The sequence below is a fragment of the Vipera ursinii genome, assembly GCF_947247035.1.
Source record: "Vipera ursinii genome assembly, chromosome: 5".
In the NCBI taxonomy this organism is placed as follows: domain Eukaryota; kingdom Metazoa; phylum Chordata; class Lepidosauria; order Squamata; family Viperidae; genus Vipera; species Vipera ursinii.
The window spans coordinates 54,151,958-54,174,382 of NC_139518.1; the positions used below are offsets into that span (position 1 = coordinate 54,151,958).

The window sequence follows — 22,425 nt, forward strand, 5'->3', positions numbered from 1 at the left end:
CCATTTTTTTCAGTTCAGACACTTTCATGATGTTAAATAATGTGTTCTTTGGTGCAGGAATGAAGACGCGAAGCTGAGTACAGGATAACTCATTGTTTATTTCGTGCTGGAACTGTCCTGAGGAAATGTCTGCAACTAGCCGCAATATATAGTGTAGCCCCTAGGCGGCAGCCAATAGGTTTGAATCAACTATTGCCGCCTGGAGATAGCCAACTGCAGCACAGGAGACTTAAAGTCTGGGTTGCTGGAGAGCTGTTAGCTGCTCCAGCAACCCACATGGTGTTTCACAAGAGCCCAATACATAACACATGATATTATCCATTTTCAGCCATCCTGAAAACCAGGATGTGTGTATTTAAAAATAAAGTTGATAATTTTGGATTGGAATATTGCAATTTATGATTACCATTTTAGAAGGGACTATTACTCAATTTGTAGAAGCACTGTACATAGATATACTATATACACATCTCTTGAAAAACTCTTTTCTTTTGCTGTGTATTGGTACATGTATTCACCAATGTATATCTTTGAGTGAAACATAGATGAAAACTGAAGGTAAAATACAATTTATTATGTTTTCTCAGAGCAATCTCCATACTTTTTTATTATAAGAATTTTCTTTGTGCCCTACTTAGAAAAAGAATTCCTACACAGGATCTCACACTTAAAAGATTTGCTATTGAATGTGCACAAAAGCTAGATTTTATAAGCAATTCTACACAGATCAGTGAATGCAGGAAAATTCTCTCAGATAAAGTTAAGCCATTATTGTTGTTTATTTATGTAACATCAAACAATACCCTTTGGTACTGTAACCTCAAAGTATATGTATATATAACCTCAAATAAAAACCCACACACTTTCCTTCAATACAGTTTAGTTGACTGAAGAATAACTGAGATGCTTTACATTTTAGTATGAAGAGTTCATTTCCTGAATAGTGATATTTATAGCTGACTGGGACTTTATCAGCCTTCAGCGAGTCTTAGAAATACTCAAAGCTGCTATGTTCACATATGGGTAGAACATACAAACTAAATTATGAAGATAATTTTTAAAGGGTACGAAGGGAGCAAAGGTTGGATACTGATGCAAAAAAATCCTGAATGGTAAAAGTTACAGCTATTTCTTTAGTAATTATTATAGCACATATTTCAGACTTTCAGACTTAGCAAAAGCAGTTTTCTAAAAAAAAAATTAAATCAGTGATATTTCTCTCCTATCTTTTTATGAAAATTGTTTCCCATTTTTAATATTTAAAATTGTTAAGGATACACACACAACACACACACACACACACACACACATATGTATGTATGTATTTTTTTGGATTGCTAACAAAGAATTAAAGGGAGACTAATATGTCCATTTCAAACTCATTTGTTCTCATCAGTCAGCCATACCCTTCTGAGATTCGAACCTGGGCACATTAGGCAATTGTTCTAACCTTTAGGCCACAGGCTTTGTTAGCTGAGAGGCAAGATTTGTCCCATGTTTGGGGCCTAGCAAGGTATTCTAAAATACTTAACAAACACTTCACACACAGACACACACACACACACACACACACACACACACACACAAATAATTGTAATTGATGCTTAAACTAAGCACCATAAAAAATCCCATTTGAAATGTTTAAAAAGCTTTAGTTAAAGACTGTAATATAAAATGAGACAGTGAGAGAGAAATGGGCAATCGGCAACTTTAAACCTAAATGATTACCCAGTTTAATCTAAAGATCTCTTTAGTTTCTTCTAAAACTCATCTTCACTTGATTAATTCAGCCCCTTGGCAAAATTATCTATCTTTTTCTTACCAAACTACTGTATTAAAAGGGCAGGTATGAAAGAGTGAACTAAGAGGCTGAAAAGAAAAATAACATAAGGTTGGAAATGGAGATTTCACCAAATTTCCCTAACATAAGGATCGAAATCTAGATTTTCAAAACAAAAAAGAATTACTATTCAGTGAAGCTCAACAAAGCCTCAAGGAGTTTGCAGTTACTTTTTTTTATTCTCCTCATGCTGATATTTTTTTGGAACACCAGAGAGCAGAACATCCTCAGAGGTCAGCAGATTTTAATAGCAAAGTGGGTTTTTTACTGGCCACAGCAGTTGTAGTGGTTGAAGAAGAGCAGTGTGTCCATTTTCCTATGCTCCCATAAATGGCCCAAAATATACAAACCTGAATAGGTCTTTGTCCAATTGTATTTACTAGGGATCCCAACAAATAACATAGCTCAAAAAGTTTTTAAAAGCTTGGACATAACAGAATAGCAGAATTACTGAGTGGAAGTGACCTTGGAGGTCTTCTAGTCCAACCCCTACTCAAGCAGGAAACCCTATACCATTTCAGACAAATGATTGTCCAATTTTTCCAGTGTTGAAACATCTACAACTTCTGGAGACAAGTTGTTCCACTGATTAATTGTTCTAACTGTCAGGAAAATTCTCCTTAGTTCTAGGTTCCTTGATTAGTTTCCATCTATTGCTTCTTGTTCTGCCTTCAGGTGTTTTAGACAATAGGTTGACCCTCCTCTTCTTTGTGGCAACCCCATAGCTATTGGAACACTGCTATCATGTCACCGCTCGTCCTTCTCTTCATTAAACTAGACATACCCAATTCCAGCAACTGTTCTTCTTATGTTTTAGCCTCCAGTCCTATAATTTTATTTTATTTATTTTTATTTTTATTGCATTTATATCCCGCCCTTCTCCGAAGACTCAGGGCGGCTTACAAGCTTAGCAGTAGCCTTCATTCTATGTATATGCCTGCTTATTAGGGTTTTTTTCACACACACCCCAGCGGCATTATTACAAAGTCAGCTTATTGCCCCCAACAATCTGGGTCCTCATTTTACCTACCTCGGAAGGATGGAAGGCTGAGTCAACCTTGAGCCTCGTGGGATGCGAACCTGCACTAATTGCAGGCAGCTGGTGTTACTTAAGGAGGCATTAGCCCACTGCTCCACCAATTATCTTTGTTGCATTTCTCTGCAATCTTTCCAGAGTCGCAACATCTTTTTTATATCATGATAACCAAAACTGGATGCAATATTCCAAGTGTGGTCTTACCAGGGCATTATAAAGTGGTACTAACACATCACATGATCTTGATTCCATCCCTATGTTAATGCAGCCTAGGACTGTGTTGGCTTTTTTGGGAGCTACAGCACACTGCTAGCTCATCTCGTTCAATATATACCCTCACAATTTTATCAAAAAGTTCCTGACTGCTCAACCCACTTCCGCACAACCAAGCTATGACAATGATAACACTGCCATTCATCAAAAGCATGTCAGAAATAACCAACTATTATCACCACACCATATCATCGTAGCACACAAATCAACTAAAGCCCTCCAAAATATTTTAAATAAATTAAAAGACTCAAGTAGCCCACCAACACTCACAGGGCAAATTACAGAATATAAAGAAACAGTAAAGCCCATTCCTTTCTAGCACTGAAGAAAGTGCAAACAAACAACAAGGTTCATAGAACACTGGGCTCCACAGTTCAACCCAGACCTACTTAATAGAAAATTCAAATATTATGATCATACAAACATGAATTAAGATTTTTGTGTATATTTTTCCCCAAAAAAACCCTGCGGAGAAGCACTGCATCAGCAGGTGGGGCATGGCACACTTTGGGCATTTATTTATTACATTTCTAAACTGCTATAATCAAACAGCTTTTTATATTACTTTTCATACAATAAAGGAACCTATGGTATGAATTCATAGGATTACTAATTATTTGTTAGTGGTTATAATCCTAAACATGATGCTAAGAAACCTATCTTGGTAACTTAATAATAAAATGGGTTTTTATATAATGAAATTATAGATCAGGATTTAATTCATTTACTAGTTAAAAAAAAACTGCAGTCCAACAATGTGACATTTCTCACACATCTAGAAAACTACCCAGTTCAGTGTCTAGTTGCCCGTCAATGCTGGAACAATTCCTAAGTTTATATGCAATTGAGGAAATAGATCTCAATCATAACAACATCATTTTATAATATTCAGAAGAGCTGAAAACATAAAATTTGGCAAAATTTAATATGGCAAAATATATTTATATAAATACCATGCATAATATAGAGTCACCTGTCTTTCTCTTTATCCTTGGAGAGGTTATTCACTCTTACCCATGTGACTGATTTGGCAACTCACTGCAAATGATTAATATATTACCAACTTATAAATATCTTCATCTACAACAATACCCGAAAGTTAACCCCAAAGTGGAAAGAACATGTATTCTATTAAACTGCATCAGAGGTGCTCACTTTCTGCCAGCAGAAATAAAATTTTATGGGATGAGGTACAACTGCAGAGGGAATGTAAGCCTACAGATCAGTCCCCAGAGAGCATGTAGTCATTTCTCAGATCAAGGGCAAAGATTGATTCATTTAAGCTATTTGATACTCTGCGATTCATTACTCCCAGGAGATTGAATATTTGAAGTTATGACCATTTCAATGCCGCCATGTTTCCATGGTCAGCTACGGTTACATGCTTGTCGTTTCCAAAATTCCCTAGCTGCTTTGCACAAGGAAAATCAACAAGGAAGCTGGGAAAAAGTCATAAGTCCCAGGCTGGCAGGTAGGCAAGTAGCTGCTGCCAAGTGGGGGGACAGTGAAGGGGTGCACGTGGTTGCAGGGAAGGTGATGCATTCATTGGAGAGGATGTGCAGGGGTATGTGAGAGGCACCATATAAATTGCACCAGGGTGTGTGAGAGATACTTCATGGATTGAGTTTATGTAGAGGTGTGAGAGTTGTGCAAGGGTGTGAGGGAGGTGCAGTGAGAGGTGCAGGGAGGGTGAATGAGTGGTAGGTAAATAATTCTAAAGAGATGATCCAATAGGTCCAATATTACCATTTCACAGTGCTTTACAGCCCTCTCTAAGCAGTTTACAGAGTCAGCATATTGTCCCCAAGAATCTGGGTCCTCAGAAGGATGGAAGGCTGAATCAACCTTGAGCCGGTGAGACTCAAACTGCTCACAGTTGGCAGAATTAGCCTGCAATACTGTATTCTAACCACTGCACCACATGGTATGGGCAAACATATATTAGATCTTATAGCAAAATGTTGTGTAAAAGTGCACATATGTCCATTTTAATAAAATTCTCTTTGTCAGTACTAACATTCTGGGAGAAGTGAGATAAAAGCTTAATAAATCAATTCTTAAGTATGAGAAAACAGTGATGCCTCAGACTGCTGGAAATACCTTGTGGATTTCCTTCTTCAACTGTACCATTCCTTCTTGGTTCACAAAAATCTTAGCCTGCTATGACATTCAAATTGGGGAAAGCAAATTTTAATTCTTCTAGGCATAGTTTGTTCCATATTCAAATTAGAAATTCAGGGTGCCCCAAGATACTTTGCAATCTCAGACAAAGAACAAGATGTCTTTCCTCCATTCCATATACAGAAACTAACTGGAATAGAAGAGCTGAGCAGCCATAAATGTTGAATCTTGTACTTCATATGATTGTAGAACTGGAATCAATGATTCCTCTGGGTGGTCATGAAGAATGTCATTTCTAACCATTGATCCCACCTATATTCAAAAGCTAGATGAACGCATTAGTCATAAGAAATAAACTGGGAAAGGAAAGGAAAGTTTGCTTAAATACCCACTTGTGCCAAAATACAATATTTGCAAAGGGGAGCAAATTTTACAAAACATTAAGCAAAGCAAAGATTCATAACAGGACTGAGGATGAGGTAGAAGCTTGTTTCACATCACTAATGCCATACTGAAAGTAATACCTGACTTGAATTCAAACTCAGATCATACAACTTCCATAACAAAAACAAATGTGTTGTGAAAGAGCTAAATTTTTCCAAAAGTGGAACATATTTAAAAAAAACCTCACATTTTGGAGAAACATATTAGAGAAACATATTGAAAAGAACATATTATAAACTGTGATCAAGAAATGCAAAACAATGTTTTGATCTAAAGATCCTCTAACTCAGGGGTGTCAAACTCAATTTCATTGAGGGCCGTATCAGCATTGTGGTTGCCCTCAGGGGGGCGGGTGGGTGTGGCCTGGGTGGGCATGGCCTACTAGGTGGGCGTGGCCAGCTCTACATCGTTGGCATCTAGGGTGCCTATGGGGGCCTGGGCAGGAGTGGGACAGATCTGAGGGTCTCTGGCAGAAGGAGGGTCTCTGGGCCAGGGCCAAGGCAGTGGGGGCCGTTCCCTCACTGTTTCCAGGATGGCTTCGCGGGCCGCATGAAACCACTTCGCGGGCCGGATCCGGCCCCCGGGCCTTGTGTTTGACATGTCTGCTCTAACTGAATTTCTTGCTGTATCCACATGCATTTATTAGCAAATTGTTTCACAACAACAAAGTAGTCCAGCCTCTGGTAAACTGGATAATCTTTCCTGAAAGCAGACGGAGCATCAGATGGCAGATTAACAGCCAACCCCATACTGTATATTAGCACACAACTCAATATGCAACTCACTGCTGGCTCCAGGAGTTCAATTCTGAATGGCTCAAAGTTGACTCAGCCTTCCATCCTTCTGAGATCAGTAAAATGAGCACCAGACTGTTGGGGGCAATATGATGACTCTGTAAACCGCTTAGAGAGGCCTGTAAAGCACTATGAAGCGGTATATAAGTCTAAGTGCTGTTGCTATATACTCAATTGGATTGCGGAGATGTGATCTTTGAAGTCTGAATTAACCATCTTTCAAAAGGGGCAAATAAGACTTTTTATACAATTGGACAAATTTGCTTCTTCTACATTAGTTACAATTTCACACACACACACACACACACACACACACACACACACACACACACACACCCCACAGGTATGAGTCTCTATATGTGGTTATTAAAGCTATTTTTGAAAAAGGTATTTTATAACACGAAGGGAGCACATACAAACCAGCTAGATTCAAACCACAAGTTTTCCAATTGCCAGCCTGGAAAATATAATTTATATTTAAATATGCTTTAATGGTCCAAACAGTATTTTTTACAAGGTCCCACGCTATAACATTTTTGGAAAGTTTGGGCAGCCCTTATATTTGTTAACCAGTTAATGTAAACTCTAAAATTTCAAAAATGGAAATATTTGAAAATTGCTAAAATTAATTTTTGTATTAATATTATTATTATAGCATATATATTGCTGCTCATGTGACTATCAGTGGCCATTCATTCATCCATAAATACATGTATACATATCAAAGACACAAATATAAGGAATACTTTTATTTGCACATTTAAGTAATGTTCATTCTCTATATCCTTCTTCCTGGATCTAAACCCAAAACAGGCCCATAAAAGGGATCCAGCCAATCTCTTCTGAGTAAAGAAATACAAATAGTTTGATTGACTGAGTGGCTAGCAATAAAACAAAATTACAGTACCTTTGCAGGTAAAGCATTTGATGTGAAAATGTTTGGCCTGGACTCGAAGCACTTCTCCTTTACATTGCTCCCCACATTTGTGGCAGTGAATGACAGGCTTCTCTGTGGGGTGATGAGGCTCCTGAGGATGGGCCACTGGAAAAACAAATTTTGTATATTAAATGTACACATTTTTCTACTTTTCATAAATGATTGCCAAAAGAAGACACATTTTAAAAAAGAACAAATACTCTATAAAATCATATTGTGTGATATTCCAAAGTCACTTTCTCCTACCAGACTAAATCATAACATCCCATCAATTGGGCTTGGAATATTACATTTTCTGTGACATTAAACCACTTGTACTTAACCTTCAATCTAATTTTAAAAGCCTTCTGCATGAGATTACTTCTGAATTATAGGTGGAGATAAGGAGAGGTAAAAAGAAACAGATAGAAAGGGCAGTCATTAACTGTTGTCTGTAGTCCTACTCACTTGTGGCTTCTACAGAGCCCACTCTCTGCGAGCATCCGTAAGAGCTGACCTTTTATGCTCTAGCAAAGGCTTTTTCCAACCCATGGTCTGTGGCCCACATGCAATCCTGGACAGCTAGTAATGTGGCCCCTCAAGATCATAAACTTTTAACATTATGTGGTTTATATACAGTGAGGAGGATTTGATCCCCTGCTGATTTTGTACATTTGCTCACTGATAAAGTAATGATCAGTCTATAATTTTAATGGTATTGGCCATGGTAGAGAGTTTGGAATTTGATTGATTGCTTCTGTGGAGAGGTGTCTTTTATACAGGTAAAAAACTGAGATTAGAAGCACTCCCTTTAAAAAGAGTGCTCCTAATCTCAGTTCTTTACCTGTATAAAAGATACCTGGTAGCCAGAAATCTTACTGATTGATAGGGGATCAAATACTTATTTTACTCATTAAAATGTAAATCAATGTGTTTGAAATGTGTTTTTCTCAATTTTGTTGTTGTTATTCTGTCTGTCACTGCTAAAGTAAACCTACCATTACAATTATAGACTGGTCATTTCTTTGTCAGTGGGCAAACGTACAAAATCAGCAAGGGATCAAGTAAGTTTTTTCTCTCACTGTACATTCACTGTATTATATGCATATTTACAAATAACCCAAGATAATTCCTCTTCACTCAAGATGGCCCAGGCCAAAACATTGGACACCCGTGCTCTAGCACATCCTAGTATCTTCCAAGTCTTTAGAAAGAAATCACATTATGTTGACAAAGGCATCATGTCTAGTTCTGAAGGATATTATAATTATGAACATTCATAAAGCACTTGGCTATGAAACCACCACCATAATCATCATCATCACCACCACCATCATCATCATCATCAATATCATCATCATCATCATTAAATTCACTGGAGATTTTCCAATGACAACTGAACTTTTCTGAGAAATCTAGTGGATTCTTGCAGTGAGCAAGGTTTAGATTAAATGACTTGTAAAGCCCCTTCCAATTCATATAATCTATGTTTCTATAATTCTATAATTTGGAAACATATGTTTTGGAATTATTCCTACCATCCTGTAGTTGCTTAAGGATTAGTACAAGTATGACTCTAATCATAAATAAAACATGAATTCTGAAGACTTAAAGGTAACAGTGCCTTCAAAAGATGTTCATTAAAAGCAGCCTGGGCCTCTTTAAGATAAATTGCTCTTTAAGATAAATTATGACAATCAAGGTTACAAATGACCTCAGGTGCTGAAACTGTAAAGAGGAAATCCGGTTTTCTGCAATATATGCTGATACTCTCAGTGAACTCAGTAACCATATACAAAGTTCATAAAAGGTACCGATACCTCTGCTCTGCACAGGCAGCATAACTCAGCCACAGTTATTCCTCCTTATATCACTGTGAAAACTACCCAAACCAGGAAAGTTATTTTATTTATTTATTTCCTGCCTTTCATTCCAGAGCTCAGAGCAGTGTTCATAGCATTATCTTGTCCTATTTTAATCCACAACAACTTTATGAAGTAGATCAGGATGAGTGCACTTCCATGGCTAAGATGTCTCCCTTCTCCATCCAACCTTATAAGCAATCCCCATCAGTAATGATATAAAAGTACTACAAAGTAATAACAAACCATATACAAAAACACATGTCCTTCATGATACTCAAAAATCTGCTCATAAATTGGCCACTTTCCCCTAGGAATAGGATTGGTCCTATTATTTCACTTGATCTGTATAAACCTTTCCAGGAAAACTGCAAAGATGGATAAATAGTATATAATACATTACTTAGCTTTAAGAACAGGAAAGCCTATGCTAGACCAATGAAATTAAATGGTCACATCTCTAGAAACCATTATGTGAATAAACAAATAGTATATTTTCAAGCGATTAGAAAATAATATTAACGTCTCTTTTTTTTCCTCCTCCTTCATGACCAACATAATTGTTCAGATAGGTCAGACTCAGAATTTAACCTTAACTTACCCACCTGGATAGACAGTACAAAAAAAGAATATTTAATCCACTGATGCTTGGTTGCCACCTCAACAGTGATTTGGCTTCTTTCAGGGCCATTTCATATAGTGCAAAATGTTGACAAAATTGAATTTCTGTGTAAGAATTTACCCTGCTCTACACAATGCTATAAGACAATATGATATCCAAGAAATGTGTTCAATTTCACCTCTCATAAATCTCTCAGCCAGTATGATAGATGTAGTTGAAATGAAAGTTGAAGGGAGCCAGTCTGGGGAAGGTTGTATTAAGTGTGACCATTCCTTATAGTGTGTGCATACATTGCTGCTGTCATGGTTCCGACACATGCAATTCTTCAAAGAACCTCGAGGCATTGTTTACTTTAAGGAGTCTTTAATCAAAAGAGCATAGGTTCGGCAATACATGGTCAAGCCAAAATCTGGATTCCCCTCCCCTAAGCACACAGTATCAAAGCGCAGTTCCTCCCTAAATAACTGTCACAAATCACATTCTCCAATTAGTTTGAATTGTAAGCTTTCCCTCCTGTTAAATAACCCGCCAAATTCTTACCTTCTCTTATTTCAAAACAGCCTTGAGAGACATTCTTCCCACTCCTCCCCCAGCATCAACTAATTCTAACTTTAAAAGTAACACACAAGTTTTAAGGAAGCAAAGCTGCCTCTCCACATGTTGTCAAAGCAAGAACATCTGATGTTAGCAGCGTTGACATCTGCATATACGTATAGTGTATTCTCATGCTTTGATTTATGCAAGAATTGTACAATCTGCAGAAACAAGGTCATATGTGTCCTCATTAGATGTGTCTTTTTCAGCCGTTATTGGGCTGATGCAGAAAGGAATATATTAATTATGAAATAAAGGAGAAGTGGGGATGATTTCTTATCAGTCATAACCACTGCTATTGCTACTTATAACATCTTAACCAGAATGTCGTCTTGTGGGATTCAGAGACCAGTCATCGCAGGGTGTCCCAAAATGTCTGTCTGCCTATGCAGTTTATTGTATTTATACAGTTTTAACAAGCAGGAAATAACGCACAGCAAAAGCATTGTTTATTGGTGTACTCCCTAGTCAATCTTAGAGAACATCTGAAACATCCCAGCCAGGGCAGTCTCTCTCATATCTAGCTGGTTCCTGGCAGTCCTTGGCAGTGCTAATTGGAATGAGCTCATAGACATGCAGATAACAGGATACTAAGGCAGGCAGTTTGCTGCACACGGTCCCTTCATATCCTTGACCTCCATCTCTACATAGTCTTTTTAATTCTCTCTTTTTACTTAAAAGTCCTTCAGTATGCAATCAAAATGTGTGTGTGTGTGTGTGTGTGTGTGTGTGTGTGTATACACACACATACATACTGCTGAAAAAAATAAAGGGAACAGAAAATAAGACATCCTACTATTAAATACAGTACATTGTGTTGTTTAAGTGTTTCCTTTATTTTTTTGATATATATATATATATATATATATATATATATATATATATATATATATATATATATATATATATATATATATATATTCTCATCTCCGTTTCAAAGCCAAAGAGCCAGCGATTGTCTGAGGACGTCTCTGTGGTCATGTGGCTGGCATGACTAGATGCCAAAGGCGCACGGAACGCTGTTACCTTCCCACCGGAGCGGTCCCTATTTTTCTACTTGCATTTTTACGTGCTTTCAACTGCTAGGTTGGCAGAAGCTGGGACGAGTAACAGGCGCTCACTCTGTTACACGGCACTCAGGATTCGACCCGCCAAACTGCTGACCATCTGATCGACAAGCTCAGCGTCCTCACCCACTGAGCCACCGCGTCCCTAGTGTGTGTGTGTGTGTGTGTGTGTGTGTGTGTGTGTGTGTATAGAGAGAGAGAGAGACAGAGAGAGATAGAGAGACAGAGAGAGAGACAGAGAGAGAGAATATATTTTTCCAATAGCTGGAGGACTTCAGTCGAACACTGTCTTTGTTGTCCTACTAAGTGTGCTCTGCTATCCTTGACTATCACTCATTCTCTGTTGTAACTAGCTCCTAGGTTTTTTTTTCTTCAAGCATATCAAATGTACCGTAGGTCATATTGACCTCTGACTCAATTTAAACAAGTTAAATGTGCCAGGTAAGAAGTTTGTGCTTACTGTATCTGAATGAAACAGATTCCACTTTGGTAGGAATGCAAATAATCTAATGTGAACGAGGCATTCTAAAATGATATCAAAAAGAAACATCATCTGCATGAGCCAAAAATATCCGATATCCACAACTGATGTTATGCCTTTTATTAGGCCAACTGGAACCAGAAGAAATGATTGCAGCAAGTTTTAAACTTCCCATTATTTTACTAGGCAAGGGCTAGGCATAATAAATAAGAAAGATTGGAAGAAAATATAACGTGTGATTAGTCACCAAGGGCTGTGTGAGTGCCTCTGGGGGCAGGTTAAGCAGTCTGGTTTACAACCGAAGTCTTTCCTCAATTCTCTGTTTATAATTTGCTGTAAAAATCAAAGTCATGTGGGAATAGGTAATCATAGAATCATAGGGCTGGAAGTGACCTTGAAGATTTTCTAGTCCAAGCCTCAAGTTGGATTAGAGGAGGCAGGGGTTCTTATACCATCCTGGGCAAATGTCTGTCCAATCTTTTCTTGAAAGTGATACAGTAGTCACAACTCCAGAAGGCAAGTTATTTCATTGATTGATTGTTCTTACTATGAGGAAATTCATCCTTATTTTCAGGTTGAATCTTTCTCCGATGAGCTTCTTGTCCTGCCATCCTTGACTTACAACCACAATTGGGACTGGAATTTTGGTGACTGAGCAAAGCGGTCATTAAACAAGACATCACGTGACTACTTCACTCAACAACCACAATCCCAGCACTCCTGATTGAGGTCAACAAAATATCTCACTGAATAAGCAAAGGGAGTCCCAGGTAGGAAGCACAGGGTGCCTCGGAGAATGCCGGGGGAGACTCTGTGAGGCTCTGTTCAGGAGCTGAAAATCCTTCTTGAGAAATCCAAGCAGGATTTTCAGCTCCTGAACAGAAAGACACTGGTGCTTGGCCTATGCTGGGCCTTTTTCACTCACCTAAAGCACCCCACAGTCCTTATGCTGCCTGAGTGGAGATTCTCTTCTTGGATTTTGGCTTCCTCTCATCTACCGAAGCTGGCTGAAAAAGCTGCCTGCTGAAGGAGTTCAGCTGCCTGCTGAAGGAGTTCAGCTCTCCTTAATGCACAGACGGGAACTCCTTCAGCAGGATGCAGGAATGCAGTTTGTTTCTATATCCCACCAAGGAAGTTCAGTTCTCCTCAGCAGGCAGCTCTGTCAGCCATCGCCCAGAGCTAGAGTCCACTTAGCAGGAGGCAACAGCTTGGCACTATTGGCTTTTGGGGAAAACTGGCAGAGAAGATTGCAAATGGAGATGACATGATTGAGAGACACTTCTCAACTGGACATGTCAAGAGTTGCCAAGCACCCAGATCATGATCACATGACCATGGGAGTGATGGTACAGTGTTTTGTGATGGTTGAAGTCTGTATGAGTCATAAAGTACCCTTTCCAAGGCTGTTGTAATTCCATACCATCATCATGAAATGAATTGTTTTAAGTCAAGAGCTACCTGTTCAATTACTTTAGGAAGACTTGGCTGCTATCATCAATCTTTCACCAAGGTAAAGCCATATTAGAGGAAGCATCTATAGCAGGGATGTCAAAGTGCTGGCCTGCGGGCTCGATGTATCATGTGGAAGCCACGCCCATCCCAGCTCTGGCAAGGGAAAAAAAATCACCATACCTTGCTACATGTCATGTGATGCAGCAAGTTTGACACCCCTGATCTATAGCAAGCAAAACATCTCTGCATAAGGTAATCAATGACATTCTTCATCCTCAGTTGATTTATCTTGATTTCTATAAGCAATGTCTTGAGAGATATCACAAGTTCTGAGGAGGATGAAATTAACAGGGAAGGCAGAAAACTTCTGACTGTGAGGACACTGCAACTTTCAGCTCAGACACAAAAGCCACTCAACTGAATGTTCAAATGGAGGAGAAGAAATGGAGGGAGGATATAAAATGGTATAATTTTTAGCAATCCATCAGCAAGTGTGACCATCGTACCAACATTTAATTCCTTTTCTGCACTTGATTTTAAGATAGAGACAATGGTTAAAATTATAAGCTTTTCTTCGAATAACTACCTACTCATGATGATGAATCATTTGCAATTGATCTCTAACTTGCTTTGTTTTACAAATTAGTCTATAATAATTAAAGCACTTGATTGGCTCAGATACAAAGAAATTAGTGTGGCCAGGATTCACACACACACACACACACACACACACACACACACACACACACAGAGTGAAAAGTGTTCTAGGGAGAAGTCAATAAGTCATTTTTATCAGAAAAATAAAGACACATTTGAATGTAGTTTTGCATGTCCATAAATCTAAGCAATACAGAGAGACAGAGCAACCAACTCTTTACATTTGGGCCCACAACTTTCATAATCCTTCATATTGCCAAAGCTAATGGGACTTAGATTTCCAAAAATGTGGATGGGATCAGGTTTTCTACTTTTTTCTAATAGTTGTTCACTTTATACTAACATTCAATAATTTACCATTTTCACTAAGCATCATCCCTATTATGTCCAGTGGGATTTTATTTTAGCACAGCTTCTAATTAAATGGATGTAATGTTCTTTAAGTATCAAACACTGAATGCTTGATACACAACACTCTGAAAGAACTACTCAATTCTTATTCTAATTCCAGAGAAGCTAGTGAAAAATAAAAGGGCCTCAGAAATAATAACACCATTGTGGTTTCACTCATGAAAGTGACCTTATGCATTATAAAATTTTAAACAATGCATTCAAATGATAATATCCACTTCCTGACACTTACTTAACAGGTTACACATTACAACACATTAGTCACTCCTAATAATGTGGACTTGATTTTGAACAACTCATGCAGCTTTTTAGGATACAACCTATGATTGTAATCCTATATAATAATATACCTTTTTTCCATTTTGGAATGTTTACAATAACTATTGATGGCTCCAACATGAGTCCTAGCCTGTGTTTAACATGATAGAATATAACATCAGGTTAAAATACACAATTACATATTTACTGTAATTGTTACATATTAAATGCCCACAATTAATACCAGCCCAAACCATGTATGAATAAAAATTGTTTAAAACATTCTGTGGGATGTAAGAAGAGAAGGTGTAATATGCACTTTTGGGGAAGCCAGCCATTTCAGAAAAGGACTTCACACTGAACAGGCTACAATGAAGTTGACTTCATTTTTTATTTTTTTCCCAAGAATGATCTGAGAAACTTACATGTAAGTACTCTTTCTTCTGGACATCATTTTAATTTATATATTTCTTTTTAATTAACAATAATCTGTATACTGCCTACTTACTGAACTCTTTCTACAAAGGTCACTATTCCCCTCAGAAGATAATGAAGTGACAAGGACAATGAGGTTAATGCTCCTAGCTTTGTCATTATTCACCAGAAAATTAGAATAAAAGATGGGATTTTAATCTTCAGCTGCAACAGTATAAAACAGAATAGAATATAGAATAGAATATTCTTTATTAGCCAAGTGTGATTAGACACACAAATATTAGTACTTCACTCACTTTTATCTGTGCTGTAAGCAATAATCTGGGTGAGAAAATGCTGATGATCCAAACATGTCTAGAGTACATTTCTCTGCTAAGATCAGCACTTCACAGGGAGGATGGCAGGCAGTTTTTCCCAGATATAGTGATAACACTTTAAAATGACACAGGCAGAAGAAAAGGTGAGGCTCATATTTTATAGTTGAGAGCTGTGTTTTTTCCTTCAAAACCTCTGTTTAGATAATTATAGCCACATCCAATTTATTTGCCAGGCATTCTGAAAAGGATTCCAAAAGAAGATTAAACACCCTCCAGTATGCAGCCTTACAACACTTGTCTTCAAACACAGGACTCAGCATTCCTACTCAAGAGTGACCTAGTGACAGCTGCAATCAGAAGTCCACCACTGTACCAATATGTGGTAATAAAAGGTATGTTTGGAATAAAGATATATCCTGCATCAGGAAATTTTGGCTTCATTGCCCTAAACTGTTGACCAGGAATTATGCCCACATAATACAACCTTGTCTAGTTATACCTGAAATTAATTTTCAACCAAATGGCACTTTTTAGCATCTTCTCTAATTTTTCAAGTTCCGAATACCTTAATGCAGTCCACAGTACAGCTTTAATGTACTTGATTTTTTTCATGATATCATATAAAGCAGGGGTCTTCAAACTTGGCCCTTTTATGACTTGTGGACTTCAACTCCCAGAATTCCTCAGCCAGGGATGCTGGCTGAGGAATTCTGGGAGTTGAAGTCCACAAGTCATAAAAGGGCCATGTTTGAAGACCCCTGATATAAAGGGATATAGTGGATGTACAAATTGTTTATTTAAGGAACATATTGAGCTAAATAAATAAAGTATCAACACATAAAACACATATTAGAGGTCTATTCTGTTGTTGGAGGGTATAATACTTGCAGGACCGTCTGCTGCCGGGAACAACTTCCCATCGCCCAGTACGCTCACACAGAGAAGGCCTCCTCAGGGTACTGTCGGCTAGACAATGTCGGCTGGCGACCCCCATGGGGAGAGCCTTCTCTGTGGGAGCGCCAACCCTATGGAACCAGCTCCCCCCTGAGCTTTGGATGACCCCAGATCTCCAGTCCTTTCGCCGCAGCCTCAAAACACTCCTTTTCCACCTGGCTGACCTGGACTGACAGGGATTTTAATTATGTTTTTAATTTTTAACTCTAATTTTTTAAATTTATTTTAATTTTAATTTTAATTTATTCTACAGGGGCCATTAATTTAATTTTTATTTTAACTTCTGTATTATTGTATGTTATTGTTGTTAGCTGCCCTGAGTCCTTTGGGAGATTGGGCGGCATATAAGTCCCATAAATAAATAAACAAACAAACAAACAAACAAACAAACAAACAAATAAATAAAAGCAAAATCTTGAAAGCCTGAGAGCATCGCTCCTCTTCTTATAACAAGGAACCTCAAGACGGAATAGTCTTAAGTTTCTTTTTCATTCCCTCCTTCCTTTAAGGGTTAATCTGATATTATCTGATGCTGTTGAATTCTTCTTTAAGACAATCTCCATATTCCTCTGTATCACACACACCTGTGTCACCATCCTAACAAATGCAAATATTTATACTAATTGATTTAAGTGTTGAACAAATAATTTGGTAAAGTCTATAATAGACCAGAATCTAATGATGACCCAAGGGGGGAAAAAAAATCTGAGCTCAGGTGCTAATTTTGATCCTGTGTATTTGTTATAGGGATGGGGATCAGCATCTTAGGGAAGCTCAGCTTTCTTTGCTTTTCTTCTCTATGTTATTGTTTAGGTGTGATAAACCTCTGAAGAATACCAGCTTTCTGAATAGTCTGAATATTTCACAAACACAAAAATTTCTTTAATTTAGATGAGGAAAGGTTTAAAAAATGGATGTGAAATAAATACTCTGGCCTGTCATCTTTTTCAATCTGTTGTTCTTTTTATGTTATGCTTTGTTTCTGAAGTTGCTCATATTTTTTGAAAATAAAATTGAATTTATTATGTCACCTCATTATAACGTCTCTTAAATTCTTCTATAATTCAGGAAGAACTAGAACCAGTTATAAATGTAATCCTACTTTATTCACAGTAATTATTTTTTCAACAGTATTACGCAGTGCAGAAATTATTTGATAGAAGACAAACTCGGCTAAAGACATCTACATAAAATATGCAATCATTTCCTGAATTTTATAGAGATGCATATTTTCAAAATGCTTCAGTATATATGCATTAATACACATCACAGGTGCTAACTTGTGCAGTCAGGGAAATACTAGAGGGCTTGTTTGGAAATAACACATTTATTCCTAATAGGACATTGTTAAATTGTGTGTTATCTTGACGGTGCAAGAAGCAAATGCAAGAATAGCAGTATTAGGTATGGGCCTAGAAAAAGGAGAAAAGACAGGGCAAGTTGGAGAATTTGAATCTTAGAAATCGACTGCATAACATTATGTAATGACGGTTCTTCATAATTCCAGTTGGGGTATAAGATAGCACCATAAAAGTCAAAGCTAATTAAATTCATTTATTATACAAATGAAGAAATGTTCTCTACAAAATGCCACAGCATTGGTGTCATTATGAAACAACAAATACAAGCATCATTGTATTATGAAACAGGGTCAACTTATAAATCATGGTACATTTACAAAATGGATGCCCTTCTCAGAAACAAAATTGCTGTAGAATTTAGAATTACGGTTCACACATGCTTTATACATTGGCTAGCTTTTTCAGTAAAGCAAACTCAAGTTATTATGACAATGTAATATTCGCTCGTCAACCAGACAACTCAAACTGTTGACTTCCACTAAACAAGTGATGATAATAGAGAACTGCCAATTTGCAGGAATGTCCACAAACATACTGTGTTACACGAGGTTTCTAATTCTAATTGATGGATGGATGTTCAAACCACAGATAGAAATAGATGAGTACACATAATCTGATTCTGTTTTTCATTGCCTCTCCTTATACGTAAGGAAAAAATGACACATTTAGAAAGGAGAGTTTAGACAAATAACTGTGGAACATCTACTAATTTTCAATGAATAAGATTCATGTGAGAAGAAATGAAACAACTGCATAAAGTATATTTGATTTCCATTTCACTATGTCAAGGTACTTAACATTTATTTTATTAAAATGAAGCTTGCAGTTTTATGACTGCCCAATTAATTTACATAATTAATTCTTCCAGAATGTTCAGAATCAATGGAGCTGCACCTAGGCAACAGAAGCAAGAACATACAAAGCAATCTATTCCTTAAATGAAGTTCTAATATGCAATATTAGGGTGTGTTTGCTGAATTCTACAGAGGCTATACCTAAGTGATTTTCCACAGCAGCACAGCCGTGGGACAGAATGTCAGTGGGTGTAGTCTATGGCTCAAGTGTGGTATCTGCAGTTGGAAAAAAACAACCGCTTCTATGGAACATTCAATACTAAAGCCATTTCTAATCATCACTAATTCTTGGCAGTAAGATGAATATTTCAGCTGCCCTCTTATTTTTCTGATATTAACAAGACTCAAATACCATACCTCACAGGAAAAACATACGCTTTGCATACAACTGTTTGTAGATTCAACCCCTACCACCTATTTTCCATTTAGGAAGGTTTGGGGGAAAATGTTCTGACCTAAATTTAGAAGTGCTAAAAGGAGTTTTATAGGAAACAGTGAGCATACACTTTTTGATACTATCAATCAAAATCCCCTAGAGCCAAACTTAAATGTTTCCTTAGAAGAAAGATTACTACTCAGTGAAGGTTGTTTTTTTCCTGAATAACTAGTTTTTCAGGAAAAAAAACCTTCCTTCACTGAGCAGGAACATTTCTTGACAGAATCACAAAGCAGGCCTGACAAATTAGAATCCTGCAACATTTCCCACAATAAAAGTTCAATGCAGACATATCTCTACTTTATTTCTATCAGTTATCCATCAGAACTGCAAAATTAAATTAAATTATTTCATTTTATATGTTATATTCAAAAATCAGACTTGTTGTTTTGTTCATTTAGAATTATATCAAAATCTTCTTTTAGGAGCCCAACCAGCAAACACAGAAGTTCTTCCATTTTTCCCTGCAACAACAACCCTTAAGGCAGGTTGGGCTGTAGGACATTGACTGGCCTAAAGTAACCCAGTAAGATTTGGTGGCTGAGGGTTGTATTGACCCTGAGTATCCCAGGTATAATCTCTTTAGCCATTATGCATTATTATTTTTATTCATATAATGGGGAATAGAAGCTTTCATGCTTATTTCCACCACAGAAACAGATTTGTCAGACTGATTCCCTGATTTTTTTAAATAAATATGTATTATAAAACTCTATAATCAAAAATAGGCCTTAGGTACTTAATCATCACGATATTTAGATACCTCCCTTATATCAGGTACAAGCACAATATGGCCATTAACTTTTCTTAAGATGCAGGGGACACACATATACATACATACATTTACGTACAAACAAAAAACAAAAGAGAGACTATATAAACAACTATGATTCTATTCTCATCCCTGTGTTTATTATTTCTGGAAACGGACAATCTTTTTCCAAAATAGGGGAGTTCTCTGAATTTTTCTTCTATAAATCTAAAGAGAAATCTAAAAGTGACTAGATTAAAACAGTTGCTTCAGACTAGCATCACCTATTTCAACAGTGCTTCAAGGTGCAAAAGAACTCTCCAAGTATACACTGTTAGGCAGTGAATCCTAGCATGTTTAAAATTCTTCTTCCTCATGGCTATTCTAGTAAAATTTCAAGTTAGGACACTTTTAAGATAGGCAGCTTCCGAACTGAAACTGTACTGCATTTCAATCAGTCTCAAGGTCTTCCCTAAACAGATTCCTGACTAAGTACTTTCACAGTAACCTTGGGAACAGACCCAGGAAATAGCACCTTTAATTCAAAAAATGATTGCCCAGAAGATTCCTTTTAGTCATTCTACACATAAAAAAAATATAAAAAGTAACCATAGAAAACAAATCTGAGTGCCTCCCTCCCCTTATTTTCCCCAAGCTCTTTCAGTCTAAACCTGTAAGGTACATATAAATCAATTACCTTTTTCTTTTACCATGACAGAAAAAGGGTCAGCAGCAGCGGACAGGAAGAAGTTCAACTCAAATGTTTTTCAAACACGGACATATATGTTTTGCACGCGTTCCTTCTTTTCCAGCAGCAATGAACAAAACAAATACCCAGAAGGCTGGCTGTTCCAGAGAGCTATGTATTATTTCTCCCACCAGATCTGATGTAATCAAATTGCTTGGTGTCGTCTTTCTCTCTTTCTCTTTGTAACTCTCACCTCTTTGCTTTCCCCTTCTGCGTCTGTTTTATTTGTCCTAACAACACTTCATTTCCAGAGCGTGAACTCTGCTCCCTCTGAATGGCAGGGAAAGAACCCAGCAACAGCCACTCAGTACGGAAGGAGAAATTTCACCATCTCTAATCCAGTCCTTGGCATTACCTTCTGACAAGTTGCAAAAGAGCTGGTAAGCTAGGACTCCCTCAAGTGACAAGATTTCAGAAATGTCACGGGAACTGCTTCTAGTGACAACAAATAGAGTGAGCATGCATGTGTTCTTATTGATGCAGTCAAACTAAGAGAGAAGAAAAGCTGTCACCAAATACAGAAGGCATGTCCAGAATCTTTGTACCTTTTTTCCCCTTTTATTAAATACAAAACAGGAAAAAAAAAACAAATAGGATACAACTAAAAGAAAATGAATAACAAAAATATACGGGCAAACCATGGATGCACACATAAAAATAAATGTTCAATATAAGCGTTTCAATTAATGGTACTATCTTTCACTGTAATTTATGTCAATAAGGGATTCACTGGTAAATTATTAAAAACTTCAGCCCTGTAGATCACTGAAGAGTTGAGGCTGTACATTCATCCTCCCAATGCTGAAGATTACACCTCCAAGTAAGGTAACAGAATAGCAGAGGTGGAAGGGACCTTGGAGTTTTTGTAGTTCAACCACCTCTTCAGGCAGGAAACCCTATACCACGCATGTCAAACTCGCGAAGTCATGTGACGTCGCGCAATGTATTGGGACTTTTTCCCCACTGCTGGCAATGGGGTGGGCATGGTTTCGGTGTGACGCATCCGGCCCATGGGCCGGCAGTTTGACATGCCTGTCCTGTACCATTTCAGACAAATGGTTGTCCAATCTCTTCTTAAAAACTTCCAGTGTTGCAGCATTCACAACTTCTGGAGGCAAGTTGTTCCCCTGTACAAAGGTAAAAGTAAAGGTTCCCACACACATGCGTGCTAGTCGTTTCCAACTCTAGGGGTCGGTGCTCATCTCCGTTTCAAAGCCGAAGAGCCAGCGCTTGTCCGAGGATGTTTCCATGGTCATGTGGCTGGTATGACTAGACGCCAAAGGTGCACGGAACGCTGTTACCTTCCCACCGTAGTGGTTCCTATATTTCTACTTGCATTTTTACATGCTTTCGAACTGCTAGGTTGGCAGAAGCTGGGACGACTAACAGGCGCTCACTCTGTTACGCGGCACTTGGGATTCAACCCACCAAACTGCCAACCTTCTGATCGACAAGCTCAGCGTCCTAACCCACTGAGCCACCGCGTCCCTTTGTACAAAGGTACAAACAGTCTTTCTTCTTTGTCCAGATAAAGTACTCTATCAATTTTAATGCAATGGGAATATAGTTCATGACAGTCTTCTTAAAGCAGCTGCATCTTTTTTCATTGCTTTAAGAGATGATTAATTTAGGGAAAGCAAGGCCTACAATTCTGGTGATAAAGGGCTTTCAAAGAATGTATGGGGAACACTCATGGTATTCACAGCATTTCCCCCCAAAAGCTTGAATTCTGGCACTACAG

The 22,425-nt window shown here is 37.7% G+C and overlaps 1 protein-coding gene across 4 annotated transcripts in view; it reads right to left on the reverse strand.

The window, feature by feature from the left end:
- ABLIM1 (actin binding LIM protein 1) overlaps window positions 1-22,425 on the reverse strand; it is a 210,153-nt gene that overhangs the window by 107,052 nt on the left and 80,676 nt on the right. For 3 of the 4 annotated variants that reach the window (XM_083364404.1, XM_083364406.1, XM_083364405.1), the window contains one exon: window positions 7,416-7,550. In XM_083364404.1, coding sequence (XP_083220530.1) covers window positions 7,416-7,550 — 135 coding nt within the window. Of the gene's footprint in view, window positions 1-7,415; window positions 7,551-20,633; window positions 21,017-22,425 lie in introns of those variants that run through there. The other variant, XM_083364403.1, reaches the window with a different exon arrangement.